At 37.4% G+C, this 22,777-nt stretch overlaps 2 protein-coding genes across 4 annotated transcripts; one reads left to right on the top strand and one right to left on the bottom strand.

Annotated features, from left to right (window-relative positions):
- Positions 1-1,197: 1,197 nt before the first annotated feature.
- LOC306885053 (thyroid hormone receptor-associated protein 3-like) lies at positions 1,198-12,915 on the top strand. 3 transcript variants are annotated; one of them, XM_079441367.1, is made up of 12 exons: positions 1,198-1,465; positions 3,680-3,818; positions 4,676-5,416; positions 5,869-6,426; positions 6,524-6,699; positions 6,877-6,988; positions 7,108-7,183; positions 8,323-8,483; positions 9,326-9,611; positions 10,412-10,561; positions 11,308-11,355; positions 11,657-12,915. In XM_079441367.1, exons 2-11 carry the CDS (start codon positions 3,697-3,699, stop codon positions 11,323-11,325), a joined length of 2,400 nt encoding a protein of 799 aa, XP_079297493.1. In that variant the 5' UTR covers positions 1,198-1,465; positions 3,680-3,696; the 3' UTR covers positions 11,326-11,355; positions 11,657-12,915. The 3 variants fall into 3 exon arrangements, with proteins under 3 accessions (XP_079297493.1, XP_079297492.1, XP_079297494.1); XM_079441366.1 differs by lacking the exon at positions 11,308-11,355; XM_079441368.1 differs by lacking the exons at positions 1,198-1,465; positions 3,680-3,818 and adding an exon at positions 4,070-4,242.
- Positions 12,916-13,298: 383 nt separating this feature from the next.
- LOC306885054 (protein eva-1 homolog B-like) lies at positions 13,299-22,168 on the bottom strand. The gene is made up of 3 exons (XM_079441369.1): positions 21,934-22,168; positions 17,481-17,616; positions 13,299-15,274 (listed from the first exon to the last, which is right to left on the bottom strand). The coding sequence occupies exons 2-3, from the start codon at positions 17,545-17,547 to the stop codon at positions 14,856-14,858; spliced, it is 486 nt and encodes a 161-aa protein (XP_079297495.1). The 5' UTR covers positions 17,548-17,616; positions 21,934-22,168; the 3' UTR covers positions 13,299-14,855.
- Positions 22,169-22,777: the final 609 nt, after the last annotated feature.

Raw genomic sequence — 22,777 nt, 5'->3', positions numbered from 1 at the left:
ATAAAGACTTTATTGGACATGAATTAAGCTAACATTAAACTGTCTCAATGTAGTTACCCCCTAGATCAGTTTGGGAATGTAAACAGTTTGCCAATGTGACAGACAGGATTGCAAGAGTTGTGCTGTGCAGCGATCTTTCATTCCGTCTGAAGTGTGCCATTTAAAATATGATACATGCTGATAATATTACAGAACTTTTAAATATTTGTATGATTTAGTTAGTTTTGATGTTAGTTTTGATGTGTGTGTGTGTGTGTGTGTGATATAGTAGTATTTATTTTAAAAATACATATATGATTGATGATGATTTAGTTCTGATGTACTCATTGCAGATCTGCAGCAGAAACTTTCACTGGCCTATTTTTGCAACTGCAGCTGCCAGCAGTCTTAATACCACCCAGACAAGAATGTTTATCTCTATGTTTTTAATAGGATTACCTTATTGGAAGTCATTGTCAGTGGCATATCATTTAACATCATGTGCACCAAGACTATAGTACGAATAACCTTTCTCAATCATTACTTATTTCTTCACTAACGTGAGAGAGTGAGATTAGCTTCCTGGAACAACAGACTCAGGAAACACGTGTTGCAGAGTAAGACCCACAATTCATAACATATTTATGTGTGTGTATGATCAAATATATTTGCTAAAAAAAAAACAGCTATTTTAAGAAGGCTTAAAAGGCCAATAAGTCCTGAAACTCCTCTGTAACAATAGTATTTTTGCAGACACGTCTGAGGTAGATTGGCTCATGCAGGCTGACTCTCTGTAGTGTTTCCTCTCTGTGAAATAGTGGCTGGTGTTTGGCAGATTTCTCTGAACTGTGATTACAGCTGTCACTCGGAGAAGCTTTCAACAGGTGTTTGAAATGGAGGCGCTGTGTCTGTTTCACCATGTGTAAATGCTGCAGCAGAGCTCAGAGAAATAAAAGTGGCCATATATTATATTAACATGCAGCTATTTTTTTAGAACTGATAAAAAGAGAGAGAAAATAGTAGCTATTTGTATTCAAATATAACTCTAAAGGGATTGCGGGATGGGTAAACAGTATAGGCTTATTAAAATAACCTACAAATGCCAAGTTTGAAGTCAACGTTCATAGTTTTTATTTATATTCAAGAAAAAGAAAAACATTTATCAAAGCAAACAGAGGAAGAATGGCAGAAAAGGGGCGTGTCTGAGTGCGCGCGCATGAGCTGATCAGGAAGCTTCTGGGTCTGAGCTGCTTCGGAAGCAGCATCTTGCGTTTCCTGAGGAGACCAAATGGCCACTTCTCGGTTTTACTACTTAGAAATCATACATAACTGAACTCATATAGGTTATATGTGCGAAATAGATCAGTATATTTAAAATCAGTCGTATATCGATCAGTGTTTGGCGTATAATAAAGGTTATTTCTCCATCGCGTGCGCGCAGCGCGCCTCAGCCAGAGAGCTCGTGCTTATCTGACTATCCCCTCAGGTGAGTCTGTTTTTTTTTAACTCATTTTAATACTATAACGCTATTTTCTGTTGATATTTATCCTAAAAAATGCTGTTTCGTCTTATTTCGTTGTTTTTAGTTCTGCTTTTTTGGCGTTTTAAGTCGTTTGAAATGAGCTAATGGGGCTAGTGTTAGCAAAATGGCTAACCGCAGCAATTTAATTGGATTTTTGATAACATTCTGTATTTTGGTAGCATCATAGGGCATCATTGTTTACTTGTAAATGTCGATGTTATTGTTCAGCTAGTTTTGTATTTGTTATTCTGAACACGTTGATAAGTATTTGTTATCATTATATTTCCTAATTTGTAATTTTAAATCAATCCTGAATGAGTATGAACGTAAATGATCGAATCAAATTGTAGTTATAGTTGTAATGTGACTATTTTCCTCAACTCGTTCTTTATTTCCACCTTTAACATGAAAGAAGTGAAAACGAAAGTGTTTTTGAATGCGTCTCATAAAATGGCTGTTTCTTGGCTTTTGCATTGAGATTTTATCATCTGAACATAATTGAAGAATAGGACTGTTTTCCATAATGTCTCAATCTAGTGAGCTGCCTATCATTTTTGGGTGTCTCGATGTCTCTAAACCTAGTAAATTTAGCTATTGAACTTCCCATCTAGTACCTTTGGAGTCTAAAATGCTGTCAAGGTTTTGAGACACAGCCAGTGAGTGCCCTCTGTCCTGATGATTTGATCAGTGCAAATGTCTTTTTTTTGTTTATTTTTCCCGTAGTATTTCCTGAATAGATTAGAAACTAGCTGCACTGGTTGGTCTGGGCTGTCTCTTACCCCAAAGGACTGAGTGAAAATTGCTTGGCAGTTGTTCCTGTTCCTAATTTGACTGTCAAATCCATAGACTTTATGTATACAAGTCTTTGATGCTATATGACACACCCTGATTTCAGTCCTACAGAATAATGCTGCATATCAGTTAACCAAGGCATCTCATGTTACTAGATAAATGCAACAGTCTGGGAAAGCAGCGCTTTGAGATTCTTAACCTCTCATAGAGTTATAGTTAACCAGCCAGTGTAAGCGATTGTGAGCTATATATTCTTTTGGTCAGAAATGAAAACAAGAGTGTTGTATATATTGCAAATAAAGTGGCTGAATGCATCATTCTTTAATTGCAAATGACTTCTGCAAAAGTTTCACAATATTATAAGTAAGTGTGTTTGTTTTGCATGTTTAAGAATCTGAAATCTGTTTCACTCTCTGCTTTCTGGTTCATCGGGTGAGTTTGGTTCTGTTATCTGTTGCATACTTTCAGAGTTGTTTTCTGTTAATGTTTGATTTATCTGGTCCACACGGTACACAGAATTCATCCATAGTGGGTCAAGTAAAAAAAAAACATACCGTAAATTTGTATCCGGTAGGAAAGCACATATGTTTGAAGTTTGTTACCATAAACAGGAATTAGTTCAGGTGACCATGATCAATACTGCTGTAGATTACTGGAGGGATAACGGTAATCATTGTGAGCTAGGCCTATAAATGGTAGGTACTATGTTGAAAAACTTTGGCTGCTTATTTTGACCACAAGTTTAACAAGGTAGGGAAAAAATCCAAAGTAGTACAAAAATGATACATTTTGGGGGGGGAAGTTGTTACACACAGTGTGAGCAACATAAATACATTTTAATCCAGTGTGATAACAGTAACTCGCATTTACAGGAAAAAGAAAATCTTCTCCGGGTCAAAATGACTGGAACACAAAGTGAGGGTTGATAAATTGTATTGATTACACCTTACCTCACCCTCATGTTGTTCCAACCCTGCATGAATTTATTTCTTCTGTTGAACAGTTGTTGGTAGCTATCGACTTCCATAGTTTTTTTTTTTTTAACCACGCCACGGAAAATATATTCTGTTGTGTTCAAAAGAAGAAAGAAATTGATGCAGGTTTGTGACCTCATGAGGGTGAGTGAGTAGGCCTAAATGATGACAAAATATCCTTTTTTCTTTTTTTTTGGTGAACAAAAAAATAAGTATTGTTAAATCTCTGTTTTGTGTATTACAAACAGGTAAATCACATGTTTTTTAGCTGGCCTGTTTTTGTATTTATTTGGTCTGGGTTAATGTAATAAAGGTTTAATTGTGTTTATTTATTTTTAGGGGACTTTTCTCCACATTTCTACATTACTGTGTGAGTGTGACATCCTTGTGTTTATGTGATGTCCCTTTTCAGATACTGTGAATATAAAAATGTCCAAGCCCCCGAATTCTGCTTCTCGGTCCCGGTCCAGATCCAGGACTAGATCACGGTCCTACACACGATCTCACTCCAGGAGTCGCTCCCGCTCAAGGTCCAGGAAGCGTCGCTACAGGTAGACAAATACAACAGATTACAGCCAATTCCTTTGCAAGAAACTGTTAATTAGATTAGCTTTTTAAAATGTGAAATCAGGTTATTTTAAACTGCTATAATGTCGTAGCTCAGTTTGAAAACAGCTGCTTCTGAGCGCTTTAGCCTCCCCTTGACCCAAAGTGAATGAATATTCAAATAAAATACCATAGTTTCCTGTAGGTTGCTCCTCCTCTAAGCCTTTCTCTTTTTTTTTTTCTTTCTTTTTTTTACAGACCACCCCTTTTTGTTGTTGTTTTTTGTACATGTCCTGTGTGCGTTAGGCTAAGAACGGTTTCCTTTTGTTTGTCGTGACTACCTCTTTCCACTACTTGTGGCTTAGCATGTCAATATGCTTGTCGGTAAACGTTATTCTTAACCTGTTTTCCAATGAAAAAGCACAAACGGTAAGACATTTTCTTGTTAGCAAATGCATGGTTTAGTCTGGTAAATTTGGACCTAGGCGCCTGTAGTTAAGCTCTAAACATGCATCGCCAAGTAAAGGTAATGAATTCAAGTTGCAGTTACTTTTAAATGAAATTTCCATATGTAATTTCAGAAGATCATGATGAAGATCACGACATAATCTTTTAGTCAGTGGTAAAGGGCTTGTAAGAGTAGCATCCGTTGAAAAAATTTACAGGAAGTGATTTAACACTGTCAAGGGAAGAAGTTGTTCATTGCAAAAAAAAAAAAAAAGGTGCCATTTGGGTGAATATTGATTCTGTAGCGCCATCAAGTGTTCATGAATCATAACTGCATTCTTTGTCTTTTTCTCTCTCTGATCTTCCTGTATTCCTCTATCTGTTCTTTTGATTTTCCATCTTTCTTGTCCTTTAGCTCTAGATCAAGATCCCGTTCCCACAGCAGGGAGAGGAACTATCCTTCCAGAGATTACCAGAGCAATCGTGGGTATAACCGTGGTGTCCGTGGCTATCGGAGGCCCTTTCAGTACCGGGGCAGAGGGCGTGGCTACTTCCCACGAGGTAACTATCATAGAGGTGGCAGCAACTATGGTTACCGTTCCAACAACTGGCACGGCCATAGAGACCACCAGCAGCAGCAGTACGACCACTCGTACAGCCCAAGGAGGGGGCGCTCAAGTCCCACGCCACGGAAACGATCAGCAAGCCGAAGCCGCTCCCGCCATTCCGATAGATCATCCTCTGTGCGTTCCAGCTCATCCTCCCGTTCCTCATCCCCACGTCGACGCAACTCTAGCGTTGGACGACTCCATTCTAAAGATCGCAAAGAAAGGGGTTCACCAAGTGAAAGCAAGGGAACCAGCAAGGAATCATCGAAGCCTACAGGAAGCACCCCAGAGGAACACAGTAGCAAGTGGGAAGGCCTAACTGACTATGATGCCAGCCCCAAACGTAAAGCTGCATCTTCTGGTGGTCCGTCAGAGATCAAAGTGTCCATTTCCGGTGCCGGCAACGGTGGCGCACTGTGGCGAAGCATCGGCCCTGCCAGTAAAAGTCCACCAGCAAAGACGCCAAGCGCAACTGGCTTCGGGTTCTTTTCAAAGGAAGACTTGAAGACCGAAGACAAATCAGCCTCCATTTCAACTGCTTTAAAAAAGTATGTTTTTGCTTTCGTTTTTGGATGTATTCCCTCTCTTTCTTTTGTCCTCCAGGCAGTTTTTAATCAATCATCATTCTCTCAAATGTGTTTAGTCCTTGTACAGCAACAAAGATCCTTGGAAGAATAGAGCTTATAATGGAAACCAATTTCAAACTCAAATGTCACACATGGGCATTTACCTGTGCTATGAGGTTGTTTGCAATCCCATAATTTAGGAGATAAAGTTTTAATGATGTAAGTATGGAATAAAAACCCATCCTGGTTAGTCGTGTCTGCATTGCTGAGAAGTTGAGTCATAAGTTTGCGCATGTATTAACTGTTGTTTGTTGTAAGTAACCTTTCTTATCTTGCTGTTAAAGGTTATGCTGGTTGGAAATTAAAACATTTTTCTAAAACAATCTGCTTTTTGTTGTACAAAAACCTGATTAACTTGTGATTGTTCACCTCAGGTTTCTGTCAGGAAAGAACAAGCCCTTATCAGACAGGGATAATGACAGGGGTGAGACTTTAAGCTTGGGTGACGCGGACAGCGACAAGAGTGGCAGCAAGTTGAGAGCGGTTTTCGACGCGTCTGATCCTGGCTATGATGGTTCAAAGACTGACAAAGGACTTCCATTTCTGGATGCAGAAGAAGAGTATCGCCAGGAAATGAAAGACAGGAAGACTGAGGAAGAATCCAAGTTTAAGGACAAAACTCTTGTCACAATGCGGGGCTTAACCGAAGAGCATTTCGGGAAATGGGATGAAGATGTTGAGGAGGAACTGGATGAGGAACTTTATCGCAGTCAGAAGCGTGCATCTAAAAAAGAAGAGAAGGCATCCAAGAAGAAAGAAAAGAAAAAGAGCAGGATCAGTCCTTCCTCTCCATCGCCATCCAGAGTATCAGAGAATAGAGGCAGGCCACTGTTTCCAGCTGGAAGAGAGGCCTCACCCCCTGCTAAATCATCAGCGAAGAAAGACCCGCTGTTTAATTTCAGTATAAAGGCATTCACTAAAGATGGAGAAAGGTATGAATTTGAAATCACATTTACTCCTGTTTTTATTTAACACATTTTTTTTATGACATTTGGGTACTTGTGTATGACTCTCACTGCTTTTCCTCAGCTCATCAGGTGGATTAGCTAAAGAAAGACGTTTGTCACGGGATCCTTTGCACCCTGGTAAAAAAGATCATGAGGAGTTTCACTCGATCTTCCAGCATATTCAGTCTGCTCAGCTTCGCAGAAGCCCTTCAGAGCTATTTGCTCAACATATAGTCACCATAGTACATCATATTAAAGGTAATTCCAGACTAAGCTGGTGGTTGTGTACTCATTCATTTTAATTTTGCGCTTTGAGGTGCTTCAGGGTGCAAACCTAGGACCTTTCTCTTTTTTAGTGAAATTCAAAGATTTGGCTTCACATTTGAAAATGATGCCATGCAAGAAATGACTTTTGTCCTTTCCTTCTGAATGTAGCTCAACATTTCCAATCATCTGGGTTGACTCTGAATGAGCGATTTGGAATATACCAAAGAAAAGCTGCAGAGATGGAAATGATGAAACAGAGGAAGAGCCCTGAGATCCACAGGTAGGTGTATTTGTTTTCTGGTCCGCGTTCCACTCGTGTCACTGAGCGCTTTGTGGATTATTTTGGTTAGGTGCCTTGTTCCTCTCTTAATATATCTTTTTTTGCATGATTTTCCACAGGCGAATCGATGTGTCTCCCAGTGCTTTTAAGAAGCACTCTCACCTGTTTGAGGATTTCGAAGAGAGCGGCTACAAGGTGACACAGAGCGTTTTCAAATCTGAAATTCCTGCCCAAATGTGTGTACCAGCTGAAACAGCAGAAATGTGCTATGAGGTGTATAATGCTAATGCACAAGAACCCCAATCTCAGTCTTGTATTACTGAGCACTACGCTCTCACCGTCCAGCATTTGTCGTATGATTAATCGTGGGTACATACTTGCCCAAACAAAATGGCTAATGAAAAGGAAGTGACAATTGATCCTGTGTCCAAGCCTTTCACAGGACCGCTAACCAATGCAATAGTAAGTATATCTAAAAAATGTGTCTATAAAACAAAAAAAAGTGAGGCTCAGTACTAATCAGCATTGGGAAAGCATGGAGCATGCTGCTTTCTCATGAGATCTGTGCATTTTTTTTATTTAGTTTTTTGTTTTGTCATGAAATCTTGCCTGTTAATTAGACGTCTTGTCACGTTTTCAGTGGGTGTCCAACATATCATGTTCTATCACATTACTTCTTAAATTTGCACACATTTCATTGGTTTCATTAAAACTTGGACAACATCAGGAAAGACTGTTCAGTCATAGAGGGTGACTAAATAAAATGAGTACTGAATTTGGGTTATTTCTAAAGATGGCCAATAGATGGAGTTTTCAGCTGGATTTTGACTTTCATTGCCATAAGTATTTCAGTGTGAGGCAAATATTCTCAGCCTCGTCGTCTTGTGCCTAGGTTAACCCTGAATTATTAATCATATATTCATATTTAAGTAATGTTTAAGGGTTAGTTCACACAAAAATGAAATCTGTTTTTTTTTTTTGTGCAAATGACGTTTATCAGAATCTCCCACATGCTGCTTTTGTGCAGTGAAAGTAGTCCAATCAAAGTAGTCAACCTTCACTTTCATTGTTCAGAAAACAGATTCATTAAAAGAGATTCTGCTAAATATATTTTATTTAAAAAAACAAAAAAAACAAGTTAACTGGGTTTGTAACAACCACATGGAGAGTAAATGAGTTAAATTTCATTTTTGGATGAACTGTGCTTTTAAGCTTTACATTTAATTGAAATCACATGCTAGCTCAAGATGAAATTGAGGAATTCTTACCTTTAGTTGTTTACACTAATGATTCTAGAAAATATGTTCATTATTTTGGACATTGTGTCTCTACAGGGTCATGGTAAAAGGCATGAGGGCGATTCATTGGACCTTCGCTTGGCTATTGAGCGCCGTAAAAAGGACCCTAAACGAGAGGGGGGAAAGAGTTCAGCTGGCTCACGCACACCCAGCCATGAACTCTCCCCTGACAGATCCTCCAAACACAAGAAATCAAAGTATGTTCAACTCTTTGATTCTTAATAATGAATAATGTTTGAATGGGAATCTATTTTTGAGCCTGAGTCAACTTCTCTTAGTCTAAACTGCAATGATTTTATGATTGAATGTTGATTTAACTTACCGATTTTCATTTACAGTTGAACTTTTTATTCATAAAACACTTTCTTTTTTTTTTGGGAGGAAGCGCTGTTTTTTTTTAAATATATTTTAAATGTTGTATAATTTAAATTTCTGTAATTCTATGATTCCAGTGTTCTAATTTAGCTAAATATACAGAATCTGTTGAAATTTTGTGGATAATTTCAGTGTTATGTGAACTATTCAATTAGTTCGACTTTGTACAAATGCAGGTGCGTATTTCTTGATATGAAGCTCATTATTCAAATTCAAACAGACCACAGTGTAATTTTCATGTTGTCATTTTGGCATACTGAATTGTGATTTGTAGTTTTATTACATTTATTTGCATGCGTTTTAAATTGCAATTTGGTCTTTTTGTGTCTTGTGCAAAATGTGGTGTTGCATTGTGTTTATTCTCATACAGCTCCCACAGATGGCAAAGTGGCTCTGATGTAGAATTTAATTCACACAAAAGCACAGCTTAACACCTTAGCCTGACTTTACCACTTATTTTTTTCCTTGGAGAAATGCAAATCTAGTTATATATCACCATATTTAAGACAGTGTATTATCACAATTCTTGTAACCACAAATACCCAGAAGATACTAAGTTACACCTTTTCACTAATGTCATTTCAAAACATGCATTAACCGCAGACTCAATATTTTCCAGTCATCATTCGGAGGATTTTTAACTCTGTTCTCATTTATTCTAAAGGAAAAGCAAAAAGAAACGAGAACGCTCTCCCTCCTCCTCCTCCTCATCTTCCTCCTCCTCTCCCTCCCCTCGTCAGTATAGAGTGAAAGAGTACCATCCGGAGGAACACATGGAGGGAGGAGGGGGTTTTAACAAGGCCCGTCTGGGGTCAAGGGAGTATCCGGGACCCATGGATCGTGGCCCCCGGGACTATGAGGGCCACATGGACAGGGGTTATGAGAGGGGCAGAGGAGGATATGACCGAGGAGGATATGACAGAGGTCATGGGGGTTACGATCGGGGATTTGTAAGTATTGTGCAGTTCTCTGACATTGATATGACTTATTGATCATTGATGAGTTACAGATGTAATTTGTTTCTTTGAGAGACCTCAGTTGGTTCCAAAGCTGCCTAGACAACATTTCAGTGTAGGCTTATGTTAGCATAGTAACGTACTAAATGCTAAGCTAAAATTAATAAGCATACAAAGAAATCTAGGTATGCAGGTCATTGGGGTTTAGGGCCCTATGAAATAAATTTTTCCCCCACAAATTGTTTAAAAATCAAAAAGCATACCTTAACAATTTAATTCATAACATTGTTTGATTTATTTAAATTAAGTTATTTAATATTTTTTTAATTCTAGCAATAATATTTTTTTCTGAAATTTTAATTCTTCTGGATTTGTTTCATGATTTAATACAAATGTATTATCAAAATGGGGGAAATTAAATGAATGCAAACGACTTCAACAATTAAATTTTTTCTTAATGTAATCAAACAAAAATTTGGTTTACTGTGTAAATTAAAACTAACAACAATTGTGTTTATTTACTTTGAGAAGTGTGTTCTATTGTCCAATAGTAATTTTTTTTCCAAAATTTTAGATTTGGGTTTGAAAGACTTTTGAGTTTCTGTGGGTATCTGACGATTGTCTGACACATTATACAGTAAATTCTATTTTTGTGTCTGGTTTCCACAATTCTGTCCATGTTAGAGCTTTTATATTTGTGTTCCAATGATCTTGAATTTTTTGTTCTGTGTATCTCTGAGGTTTCTTCTCTATTCTCACTTTATCTGCTCTTCTCTTGTATTTGTTATTTGCAGCCGAGAATGAGAGGAAGAGGATGGATCCGGGGAAACTACCCAGGCGGCAACAACAACAACAACAACCCTTCCAATATGGGCGGCCCTCCACGGCCCCCAGATGAGGAGTGGGACCCTGAATACACCCCCAAGAGTCGGAAATATTTCCAGGTGTGCTAACATTGATCTCAGATACACGCGCCCCCGTAAACATCACGTTAAAAACAAAAGCTGGTGGTGGGTTGCTTGTAGGGGTGTAACGATTCATCAACTACATCGATGTATCGATTTATATTCATATGATCCAACTACATCGATCTGTGCTCGGCAAGTTGGCCTTCTGGACGACATATATCAATCTAACATGATTTTAAAAGGTAATCGATCGATTGTATCGATACTAGGAAATAACACATTGGATTTAAGCACGTCAGACTTTATATGGATGTTTTTTCTTAGCACTTTTAATGATAAAGGCGTTAAACGTTACTCGATTCAGTCTGCCTATATGTGACGTCATCGCCACGCGCCAGCAGCAGCGCAAAGACAACAAAACATAGCATGGCGGATGGCAGAGGAGAAGTCGACGCGCGTGAAATTATCAAGCCGCCATTGCGGTCCAGTGTGTGGAAACAATTTTTAGAGAAAACTTTATATTAATACTTATTTGTATTTGTATTATTTTTATGTTGAAAAACAAAAGTAGAAAGTAGCAAGTAAACCTACTGTTGAAATGTTGGTTGCACTTACTGTACTTTTATTGAAAATGTATTGAATATTGAAAATGAGAGCAGAAAAGTTTAACTTCCTGTTAATTCAACCTAAAGTGTTTATAAAATATGAATGCATTTGCCATTAATTGTTGTTAACTTGTTTGTTTATATCCATAATAAATTGATACCTGATTCCCTTACAAGAAACCAACAGGAATCTAGGAAACTTCACCTGCACTGTCCAGTATCCAGGTATTTATTTTAGTCACACTGGTTGAATTTTTAGCTAAAAAGTTACTGAATCGATTTCAAGTTACTGAATCGTTTCGGATCGTATCGTTCTAAATGAACCAATATCGTCCTTGTATCGTATCAACAACCACGAATCGTGATACGAATCGAATCGTTGTTAAAACGAATCGTTACACCCCTAGTTGCTTGGCATGTCACTCAGACAGCCTCTTCCTGTAAAAGTTAGCAATTTTGGGACTGTATAAGCTGCATGGTGGCCAGTAGGAGAGTTTCAATTGACATCTCTCTCATCTAACTGCAGCACGACGACCGGGACAAGGAAGGGGAGATGAAGTGGGTGGACACTCGGGGGCGTGGCAGAGGAAATTACCCACGCGGCAGGGGCACCCTCATTATTCGCAAGGGCAGCGGCAGCCCTAAGTGGACCCACGACATGTTCCAGGGCAACGCTGAAGAGGGAGACATGGGAGATGGAGGCGCAGAGCACAAAGACGATGACAAGTCTGGGGAAAACACCGCTTCCAAGCCATAGACTGATTCATATGATTTGTGTCTGTTCTTCTCTACTGTCTCTAGCTCAGTGAGAGCCCTCTTGAAAAATGCATCTTTGTGTGTTCAGATGTTGGACTGCAGAACCCCAAATGGTAGAGCCATGTCATTTTTAGCAACAAACCATCTGCTATTATTTTTCTGTTTTTTTTTTTCGTTTGTTTTTTGGTGATTTGAAAATATAAACTCAGCCATTTGGTGGCTGAAATTAATTGATTTTCATTTAAAAAGTGCAATAAATCTGTGCACTTGTGCCTTAGATTTAACTGTAGTTTTATGATTCCTTTTTTTATTTTATTAGATTTTCCAGTAGATTTCCCCTTTTCTGTTTGGAATTGCATGCAAGTTCATTCATTCATACATGCTGCAATTTGTTTTATATTTCTTCCCTTTTGGTGTATGGTTCAGTCTCATTGGCGCATATCTGTTGTGGACCAATACACTGTGTACTGGGCTAATATTCTCCAGAAAATTGTCTGTTAAAAATTTACAGATTCATTCTTCCTAACTAATTGGTTCTCGGCTATATTTAACATCCAATTTAGTTAATTAAATTATGCCACTAATGACTAAAAAAAAATGTCCATTTACTTTGAGAAGTGTAATTAAAACGTTTTTTTTTTCTATTTTGAGCAACAAAAAATTGTCACAAGTTTTAGATTGTCATTGATCTGATTTTAAAGTGTAGATAATAGGACATGCAAGACGAAGCTTATAATGATGCATTTATTGCATTGTGTTAAGCTATCAAACAAATTGTAAAATAGTTCATGCTGCATGTTTAGATCATGTGGTTCTTCCATTGATCTCTGTACGCTGCACTGTTCACTTGTCCTGTAAGGATATAACTGGGGGATTCGGCTGCTTTCTTTTCACTGTAGAAATCCTGCTTTGTGATGACTGTAATGTAATGCTGTGACTCAACATTGTTAACATTTACAATCTGTTAACTCTGCTTTCAGTCTCCATGGTAAATTTGAAATAAAACCCGTCCTCTGTTTGGTAAACGCCATCTTGTTTTTGTTTCGAGTTGCATTGGCCTTGCAAGACACATCAGTGGGAACAGCTGGAGCCTTTTAGAGATTTTATGAAGAGGTAGTACTAGTTGCGCAATGTGATACGAGCTGTTTCATGATTAAATTCAGTTAAAATGTATGTTATACTGTACTGCAGGACTGTTTTGTGTTTTTACACATTTTAAGTTTCAGTGTGTCCAATCTTGCAAAGCTCCAACCTGCTAAAACACACAAACCTGTAAATTTCTAGTAATCCTGAAGACCATGATTAGCAAATTCAGATGTGTGTGATTAATATTAGAGCTAAACACACTGCAGGAAGGAGGCCCTCAAAAAGCAGGACACTTGATTTACAGTGACAGATGAAAAGCAGCAAGTAAAGTGCATTTGATATTCTTTATTTTTTTCCTGTTCAATTTCACATTTGCAAAGAACGTCCATTTTATGATGCCAAGTATAGAATTGAAGTCCAAAATAAATCAAGTAAATGGTAGTAAAGGGTTTAAAAGTTATGTTTTCTGTGCCTCCTATTATTATCTGTAGAATATGTATTTGAGCTGCAATTTTGACTAAATTATTTATTTTGTTGGGCGCCTAGGTGGATTAACTTGATGATAACGATAAAGTTATTAAAAAAAATCCGTTGGCCTATTATATGGAAGTTTACAATGGAACTATAACAATGTCACAAAGGTGATACTTTAAGTCACTTTAAGAAATATTTTTTGTTCCCCAACTGATAATAAAAAAAATGGATAGCTAATCAGATCAGGGGCCTGTTTCATTAAACAAGTTTACCAGGCAAGCCAAGTTTATTTCAGTTAGTCTGACTTATTTTGAACCAAGTCAGTTGACAATAAGTCAGAGTAACTGAAATAAAACCTGGCTTATTTTGTTTTAAACTTGTTTTACTCCTACGAAACGTCTATTCTGTGAGTATGTTTGTCTGTTGAGCGGGTACGAAATTCCGCGAAAGGGCGGATTGCTTTACGGCAGGAACAAATGCATGCACAGGCCCACTGTAATTACGACAGTGAATTCTACTTAAGTGTATAGAGCAGAGGTCTTCAACCCTGCTCCTGGGGACCCACTCTCCTGGAAAGTTTATTTCCAACTGGCTTCAGCACACCTGCCAGCAATTTTCAAGCAGTCTTGAGGGGCTTGGTTGGCTGCTTCAGGTGTGTTTGATTAGGGTTGTAGCTAAACTCTTCAGGATAGTGGGTCCCCAGGAACAGGGTTTAAGACCTCTGGTATAAAGGACTCCAAATTCGTAAAAAAAAATGAAGCCGCAAAAATACACATTTGTTTTAAAGCTGCAGGTGACATACTTTACCGTGCGTTTTGTTTGGGTGCTAAAATACTGTAGTTATCGTTATAAGAGTGAACTGGCCTTTGGGATGTCTTCATGACAGCAATGCTACTTTCTCATTTATAATGCATGTGTGTCAGAATTAGGTCAAAATCTTTGGTTTTATTTTTTATTTAAAATGCATACAATATATATACACAAACATTAAGTGCTAAAATGTAATCATATATACAAAATGCAAAAGAAAAAATTGGATCCATCCAAACTTGATCATTTAGAAGACAAGCAAGCTCTTGTGAAAATGACTTCAAAATGAATTATGGGGATTAAATGTAGGCCTATACTCTTTACTTATTGGCATCAGTGGTTCAGTGAAGAACTTAACATCCATGGAAACTAAATGTTCTTCACACTAAGAAAAAATTCATCTCTGGAAGGTTCTTTGGGAAATCCAAAATGGTTCTTCGATGGCATCACTGTAGAAACCTCCCTTTGGAAGCCTTACTTTTAAGAGTGTACTCAGTCGGTCCCATTTTAAAGGTACGTTACACCCAAATCTGTTGCACAGATGTCCTGTGGTATTCCATATCTGCATGAAACAACTGCGTCCAACACATAAAACACTACTAGTGATAGTGAACACGTCCGAGTGTTCCTGTGCCAGTGACGAGTATATCTGGCTGTCCATTCCTCCAGATCTCCCTGACGATCCGTTCTCTCTCCTCCAGTCTCCTGGCTCTCTCCAGTTCCTCCTCTGAAGCAAACACGTTCACACTCTTAATGGTTCCATTCAATTGGATCAGATCACTCAAGGGACTCACAGTGACCACTGGGACTTCTTGGTCCTCGTCATCTCCTTCCTCACTTTGGTCCTCTTCCTTCTCCTCCTCGCTGGATTCTTTCAGTCGTCTCTTGTCTGGTGAGGAGGGTGTTTTTTTTTTGAAACGTGGTTGGCAGGTGATGCCCATTATGAGGAGGACAAGGGCCAGCAGAAGACCTGAACACACACCCAACATGAAGTACAGCGCGAAGCTCTCCATGTTCTCTGAGTTCAAAGAGAAGGAAAATGTCACGAACATGTCCAAATCATTTCATCCTGGCATCAAAAGAAAGAATTAATAGAGATATTAAATATTAATGTAGTTGGATTCTAAATGATAAATCAATTGATCTTTTAAAGTCTGCTTGAAATGGGATACTGAATTGAACTTGGTATTCTATGCACTGTGTTGTGTAGCATACTGCACATTTGGGAAAATCCAGAAATTCCTTGCATACAGTTTTCAAAATTTGCATCGTGTGCAATGGACAACTAGTCATACAGCGCGAGAGAGAGCCGCACAAATGCGTGTGTTTCGTGTTTTCATGTGTTTTCGGTAACTTACAGTGACGGAGAAATGAGCTGCGTGTCATTTGATTATTTTTTTTTTTTTAGATCCCATCAGTTTTCCACCGGAGGTGCTCCCGTAAGTTTTGTGTTCTGCGCTTTAATTTCGTCATATGGATTTTTTTATGATTTTCTTTTTATGAAAACTTATTGTTCTTCTTAATAACTATTTGTTATTAAGTTGATTTAAAAATCTTCATAACAAAATTTAAGTTCAAAGTTAAGAAAAAAAAAACTTTTATTAGACTGCAGATAGAAATAAAATAATTCTTGATATTTTTTCAAATGAGAGAAATCACTGACATAATTTAGGCTACTTTCATCGACTGCAAAAAAATAAAAATATATATATTTTTTTAATTAATTAAGTTGTTAATTTATGAATTAAACAACAAGAACAATCACATTTTTTTTCTTGTAATCAAGAAAAAATTAATTACAAAATGAATGATGTTTGACAGTGAACACATCTCCACTGCATAATCACATACGGATGTCAGTCGCAAATATTAAACATGTTTTAAAACATCTTTGTGAAAACAACTGGCAACGACTGGTTCTTGAATTCTAAGATTATAATCTTTAGACACCACACACTATGTGATTTTTCTGCCGACTGCAAACAGCGACTGAGCCCAACTGGAACAGGCCCGGTCCGACTGGGGTACGATCAGCTGCCAGTAATAAATTTCATTCATAATCGGCCTCACAATCATGTAGTGTGTTCTCGTCTTAAGCTGCTGTGTGAACGGGACATTTCGAGACTCACACCTGTAAAGAAAATGCGGTTGTCAATCCCAAAAATTTACAGTGTGAACATAGCCTATGTTTATTATGATCTTGAAAACCTCTTGATCCAACTTCTATCATGACAACTCTCTGAAGATCTTAGCATGGTAATGGATATGGTAATGTTAATGTATTTGGTCTTGGCGGAATAGATCTGCTGTGCAGCTGAATTGCTGCTGCTGTTGGTTATTGCTGTTGTAGATTATTGTTTGCTTCTGCTGCTGCTGAAAAGCAAGTACAGGAATTTGCTATTGCCAATACATACACTGATATGGTGCTGTGAGCATTTAAGACATACTGCTGCTGCATAAATAGTATATCAAATAACCTAAAGCAGATCTATACAGGTGGAGCTGGGGAGGTGGAGGGTTTCAGAGTAACTCTGAAAGTACTGTGAAATTCTCTAGTGGATTTCAAGCAGACATTTAAATGTAAAGCAGCAAGCTCATTGGCTGCATATGCAACCTGAACCAATCAGCTTGTGCCAAGTAATTTAATGCTGTGAATATCATCAGTTTTCATTAACAACCTATCAGTTTGTGCCATCTGCTTCATGACAGAACTTGGCATTTGTAGATTATACATTTATTTTCTAGAGCTATACACTACCATTCAAAGGCTCAGAGTTAGAAAGATTTTTAAGTATGTTATGCTCACAAAGGCTTTGATCAAAATACAATAAAACAGCCTAATATTGTGTATTATTATTTTAATTTAAAATATCTGTTCTAATGATCCTTCACAAATCATTATATTATGCTGATTTCTAGTCATTTTAGTTTTAATTTTTGAGTAAATTTTGATATTTTCTGACTGACCTGACACTAAAGAAAAATCTTAAACCCCAGAGAAAAAGAGCAACGTCTTTAGGAACATTTAAGCCATTTCTCATGAAGTCAGACGTGTGAAGCCAAATCAAACAGAACACTTAAGTCCATGGAATGGGTTGTTATTTTCTTCTTGGGGTCAGAAGTGTGACGGGGGCCAAATCTATAGAAGTGTTTAGCTAGCTGCCTTTCACCGCTTGTTTTCTTAAGCTGCACAGTAATGAGTGGTTAGTGTTGAATGCTCTTACCTGTTATATGGGCGTAAGTAGCCATGCTGTTACTCAGCAGCTCCATGTCTTTCCGTATGGGGTTCATATTGGCTTTATCTGGCAGACAGATTTTCCTTTCTCTTGCTTTCTTCTCTACTTTACTTCACCTTGACCCCTGTGGTAGAACAAAATACATATAGTTCAGAACCAGCAGACATACTGTTAAGAAAGCCCCCAAAACAAGCTTCTGGATGTTGTGGTTGGTAACCTTCGTGTCATGATTAGGGTGTTATGATTAGTTACTGATTTTACGTAGCCTATCATTCATGTTTGTAACACAAACAGTGTTGAGTTGCATGCAAAGTTTAGTGTTAGGGCTTTTGAAAAACCAACAGTGATGCTTGCTTCAGCATTGCAAGGACAGCTAAAACAACATGCCCTGCTATTCATAATTAGACAAATAGGCCCAAACGTATTTATTTTGGATACTGAGGCTGAAATTGTGCTAACTGTGCCATTAAACAGCATTATATCAGTCTCTTCCCACACAGGCCATTTGTAACCGCTGTTGTTATCGCATTGACCCAGCTCTCACTCTTTGCTCCCAGACAGTCTTTCCCATTTTTCCCACAGGAACTGAGATTCTGCGAGGATGTTCACATGTTGCTCGGGGTCTGTGTGGGACTCTTCCCTGGGAAACTGGGAAGGATCCAGCTTGTGTCACTCTCTCCAGGATGGAAAAGAGGAGGGGGAGAATTAAAGCTGAACATCTGGATTTGCCAAGCCGGAGCGAGAATCTCCTCCGGCCCAAGCGAGGAAATGATAAAAGCATCTGGCTATAAATGCGGTGAGTCCACACCATAAAAGCCGCAGACGCTGAGACCATGCCAGGATCACGGAAGAGGTGCCATGTTATTGTCTTCCTGTTTGTTTCCTCTTGGGGCCTGTAATTACAGCAAATCTATGCCATCAAGGCCCAAAGTCTCAGCCACCCCGATCCCTATCTGCCACGCTCTTGGCAGGACTAGGGCACACATTATTTGATTGTGATTATTTGTCTTTATTTAGCTTTCCATTGGTCAGAATGTCTACTAATTATCCTCACAAGTGCCTGAAGTAAAGTTTTTTTGTTTAGAGATTGCTGATCTTTCATAGCTCATTAACTTAATGAAGGTCAGTTATCATTTCAGATGTAATAATCACAGTAATAAATAGACAGAATTAAGATTTAAGAGCAATTTCATTTGCTTTAGTTTTTTCTCTTTGCTTGAGAAATCAGTAAAAGACAGAAATATGATCATATGTATTAAAATATGCTCAATTATTTCTACAAAACCAAATTAGAATAATTATCAAATTATCTTTTTTATTTATTAAATTTTTATTTATTTAAAAATATATATAAATATCAAAATGTTATTGAATATGCTACCACTACTACTAATAACAATAATAATAATAATAATTATTAAATGTAATATACAGTATTATTTAATCATAATAATAGTAGTGGTGGTGGCGGTGATGATTATAATTATATAATAATAATAATACAGTTATATTTGTTTTATTATTATTATTATTATTTTAAAAAATTCTGTTAAAATAACAGTAACAATTATAATATTTTATATAAAAAATGAGCATACAAGCTAATTTAATGATCATATAAAAAGATCATATAAATATTATTGAATATAATAATAGTAATAATAATAATCATATTTAATATCAAATTTGTCAAAACAATGAGCATATTTTAAACAAGAAAATTCAATTTAATAGAATCATACAGTAGTATTTAATAATAATGATGATGGTGGTGATGATGACGATAGTTGTATAATAATAATAATTTTATTATTGTTACTGTTATTATTACTATTATTTATAATAATAATCATTTTAAAAACTTGGATGTTAAATAATGGTAACAATTATAATACTTCATGTAAAACAATTGGCATATGAGGAAATTTGATGATGATATAAAAATGATCATATCAATATTATTGAACATAATAGTAATAAAAAATTTAATTACATTCATTTCATTATATAATCAATTAGCAAATTTTATTTTTACCATATTTTAAACAATAAAATGTTCATGATACTTGAAGTAATTAAATGTTTAAATGCCAAAAAAAAATTTGCTTTTCCTGTGGTGTCTCAGTTTTGTTATTCTCTACAGTCCTGTAAAGCCCCTCCAGTGTGGTTTAGCAAACGCAAACTACATTCCCTTACATAAACAAAAGACAAACAGGAACTAGGATACCAGGAATATGAGATTACACTTGAAGCTTGTAAACATTGTCAAGTCCTGCTCCAAGTACCAATTAGCGTGGGACGTACGCCACAAGTTCCAAAAATATTCCTGTTAGTGACACACATACCAGACAGTGGCTAAATGACCTAAGTTCTGCCCCACAGCCGTGAGTCAACAACAGTTCGACGCAGGACAAAACATATCTCAAACATACCATCAGACACCTATCAGAGCCTTTCCCAGAAGAGCAAACCTGCAGAAGGGCATGTGGCAGCAGAACTCATGCTTTTCTGCATATTCTCTCATCAGCAATCTTATTGCTGTTATATATATTAATATAAATGGTTATAATATTTACAGGAACGATAGAAATAAATATGGTGGAGGGGTTGCCATATATATTCAAAGTCATATTCCAGTAAAGATAATACAAGATTTAATGCCTGTAGATGTAGAGGCTCGGTGGCTACAAGTACAGTTACTATTTGTCAAATCATTATTTGTTGGTTGTTGCTACAGACCACCCTGTGCAAATAGTTGTTATTTAAGTGAATTGTGTGATATGATTGATAATATATGCGATATTGGAAATGAAATTTACTTGAGGGGTGACTTAAATATCAATTGGATGTCTCAGGTTTGTTCCCTAAAGACTAAAGTGGTAAATGTAATTAATGCATGTAATTTAACACAAGTTATTAATCAACCAACAAGAATTCATGTAAATAATCTTGGTGAGAGAACATTTACTTGTATAGACCATATTTATACAAATGCTGTGGAAATGTGTTCTAAGGGTGTATCTGTTCCTATTGGGTGTAGTGATCATAATATAATAGCGATTACTAGAAAAACAAAGGTCCCTAAAGGAAGACCAAAAGTCATTTATAAAAGATCATATAGGAAATTTTGTCAGAACGTATTTTGCAAAGATGTAAATAATATATGTTGGGCTGATGTTTACAAGGAAGGTCATCCTGAGGATGCATTAGCAGCTTTTGAAAGATTATTTTATTCTTTGGTGGATAAACATGCACCTATGAGAAAAAACAGTGAAGAATATTAGGGCACCATGGATTGATAATGAACTGAAGAGCATAATGGTAGAAAGAGATGTGGCAAAGGGTATAGCAAACAGAACGGGCATTATATAAAGTAAAAATAAGTGAAAATAAATATGATGAGGCATAGGTCTTTAACCCTGTTCCTGGGGACCCACTATCCTGAATAGTTTAGCTACAACCCTAATCAAACACACCTGAAGCGGCCAATCAAGCTTCTCAAGACTGCTTGAAAATTGCAGGCAGGTGTGCTGAAGCCGGTTGGAAATAAACTTTGCAGGAGAGTGGGTCCGCAGGAGCAGGGTTGAAGACCTCTGGTTTAGGCATTGCTATGCAGTTGCAAATGAGTTGCTAAGGTGTTGTGGGTGGTTGCTAGGGCATTGCTATGCAGTTTCTAGGTTCTAGGTTCTTCTAGGTTAAGGGGAATGTCGTGGCCCAATGGATAGCGAGTCGGACTTGTAACCCGAAGGTTGTGGGTTTGAGTCTCCGGTCTGGCAGGGATTGTAGGTGGGGGGAGTGAATAACCAACACTCCTCCACCCTCAATACCACGACTGAGGTGAGACCCTTGAGCAAGGCACCGAACCCCTAACTGCTCCCCAGGCACCGCAGCAATGGCTGCCCACTGCTCCGGATGTATGTTCACTACTGTGTGTACACTTGGATGGGTTAAATGCAGAGCACAAATTCCGAGTATGGGTCACCATACTTGGCCACACACCACTTTTTTTTTCTTTTTTTCTTTGTAGGTGCCTACTAATCTATTTCTATGCAGTTGCTGTGGGTGGTTGCTAGGGCATTGTTATGCAGTTGCAAAAGTGTTGCTACACAGTTGCTAAGATGTTATGGGTGGTTGCTAGGATCAAAAGAGTTTGGCCTTATCAGTCTCTGTGATATTCTGATTTTTAAATGATTTACAGTATATGGTGATATTCTGGTTTTCTGGTTGATAGAGACTAGAACCTGTGGAATTTTTCACCTGGTTATATTTTTTTGGCAGACAAAAATCTCCAATTGTTTAAAAGAAACAGCAAGCTCGTTTAAACTAAACTAATCCACCCATATTACATTTTTGATACATATGATATATGAACAATTTCAAAAGTCAAAGATAGTTTTGATGTTTTATTCCTTTAACAAAAATGAACTATTTGATGTCTTACCTTTTCTAACAAACCATCATTTCTATTCAGATTGTCCTGGTGGAGGAAAGATGAGTCCCGTATCCAGAGGCGCAGTGACCTCACACACTGGCAGATGAAGCGGGAACACAAAATGCTGAGAGGTCCTTTATCTCCAAACACACACTCTTTCTCTCTCTACTCACACTTGTCTGAGCCTGACATCAGGAGAAGCAGCAGCCCTCTGTACTCACACATACACAGCGGCTCTCTCACTGGGACCAGACCATAGAAAAACAGTTTGGGCGAAGGGAGGTGTTTCCTGTCAGAGGGGAAAATAGAGTCAAGGAGGGGCAAACGACACGAGACTAGAATTTACACCCTTGAGATGGCAGTGCGATCCAGGCTACATTTCACGCCCGCTGGTCACCAGATCAGTGTAAACCTCTTCAGTGTGTTGTGTGGGTGTGTAAACCACAGAAAAACATACACCGTGTTTTCTTTAAGCTCAGACAGACTATAGACACTGTGCTAAATGTAACAGCTCAAAAAGTTTGAACGTATGGTCTAGTATTGTAGTTTATACACTATACGGTGACCTCAAAAATATTTTTTACGTTTTAATGCCAAGGACCCAAAAACATGATATTTCCTATATGCAAAAGAGCCCCTTTCTAATATATGAAGGCTATGTAATTTTTTTTTAGAAAGTAGAGTGAAATGTAAAAATTTGTAAATGTTAATTTACACATTTTGTTCTCTATTTTTAAGATACTGTAAAATTCACTAATTAATAAATAATTTGCTTTTGCTTTATATAAAAATCAAACATTTATTTTTAGTCATTTCAAAGAAAGCACAAACACAAAAATATTTTTCAAAACAA

The sequence above is a fragment of the Barbus barbus genome (genome assembly GCF_936440315.1).
Source record: "Barbus barbus genome assembly, chromosome: 19".
Lineage (NCBI taxonomy): Eukaryota > Metazoa > Chordata > Actinopteri > Cypriniformes > Cyprinidae > Barbus > Barbus barbus.
The sequence above is the reverse complement of the archived record's forward strand: the minus strand, read 5'-3'. Positions and strand labels throughout refer to the sequence as shown.

What these genes read in the sequence shown, in the direction of transcription:
- LOC306885053 (XM_079441366.1), top strand. Translation starts at nt 3,697, where the DNA reads ATGTCCAAGCCCCCGAATTCTGCTTCTCGGTCCCGGTCCAGATCCAGG. An exon ending in TCCAGGAAGCGTCGCTACAG is followed by an intron (nt 3,819 to 4,675) that starts GTAGACAAATAC and finishes CTTGTCCTTTAG; the next exon opens with CTCTAGATCAAGATCCCGTT. An exon ending in AAGAGCCCTGAGATCCACAG is followed by an intron (nt 6,989 to 7,107) that starts GTAGGTGTATTT and finishes GATTTTCCACAG; the next exon opens with GCGAATCGATGTGTCTCCCA.
- LOC306885054 (XM_079441369.1), bottom strand. Translation starts at nt 17,547, where the DNA reads ATGAACCCCATACGGAAAGACATGGAGCTGCTGAGTAACAGCATGGCT. An exon ending in TACTTACGCCCATATAACAG is followed by an intron (nt 15,275 to 17,480) that starts GTAAGAGCATTC and finishes CTTTGAACTCAG; the next exon opens with AGAACATGGAGAGCTTCGCG.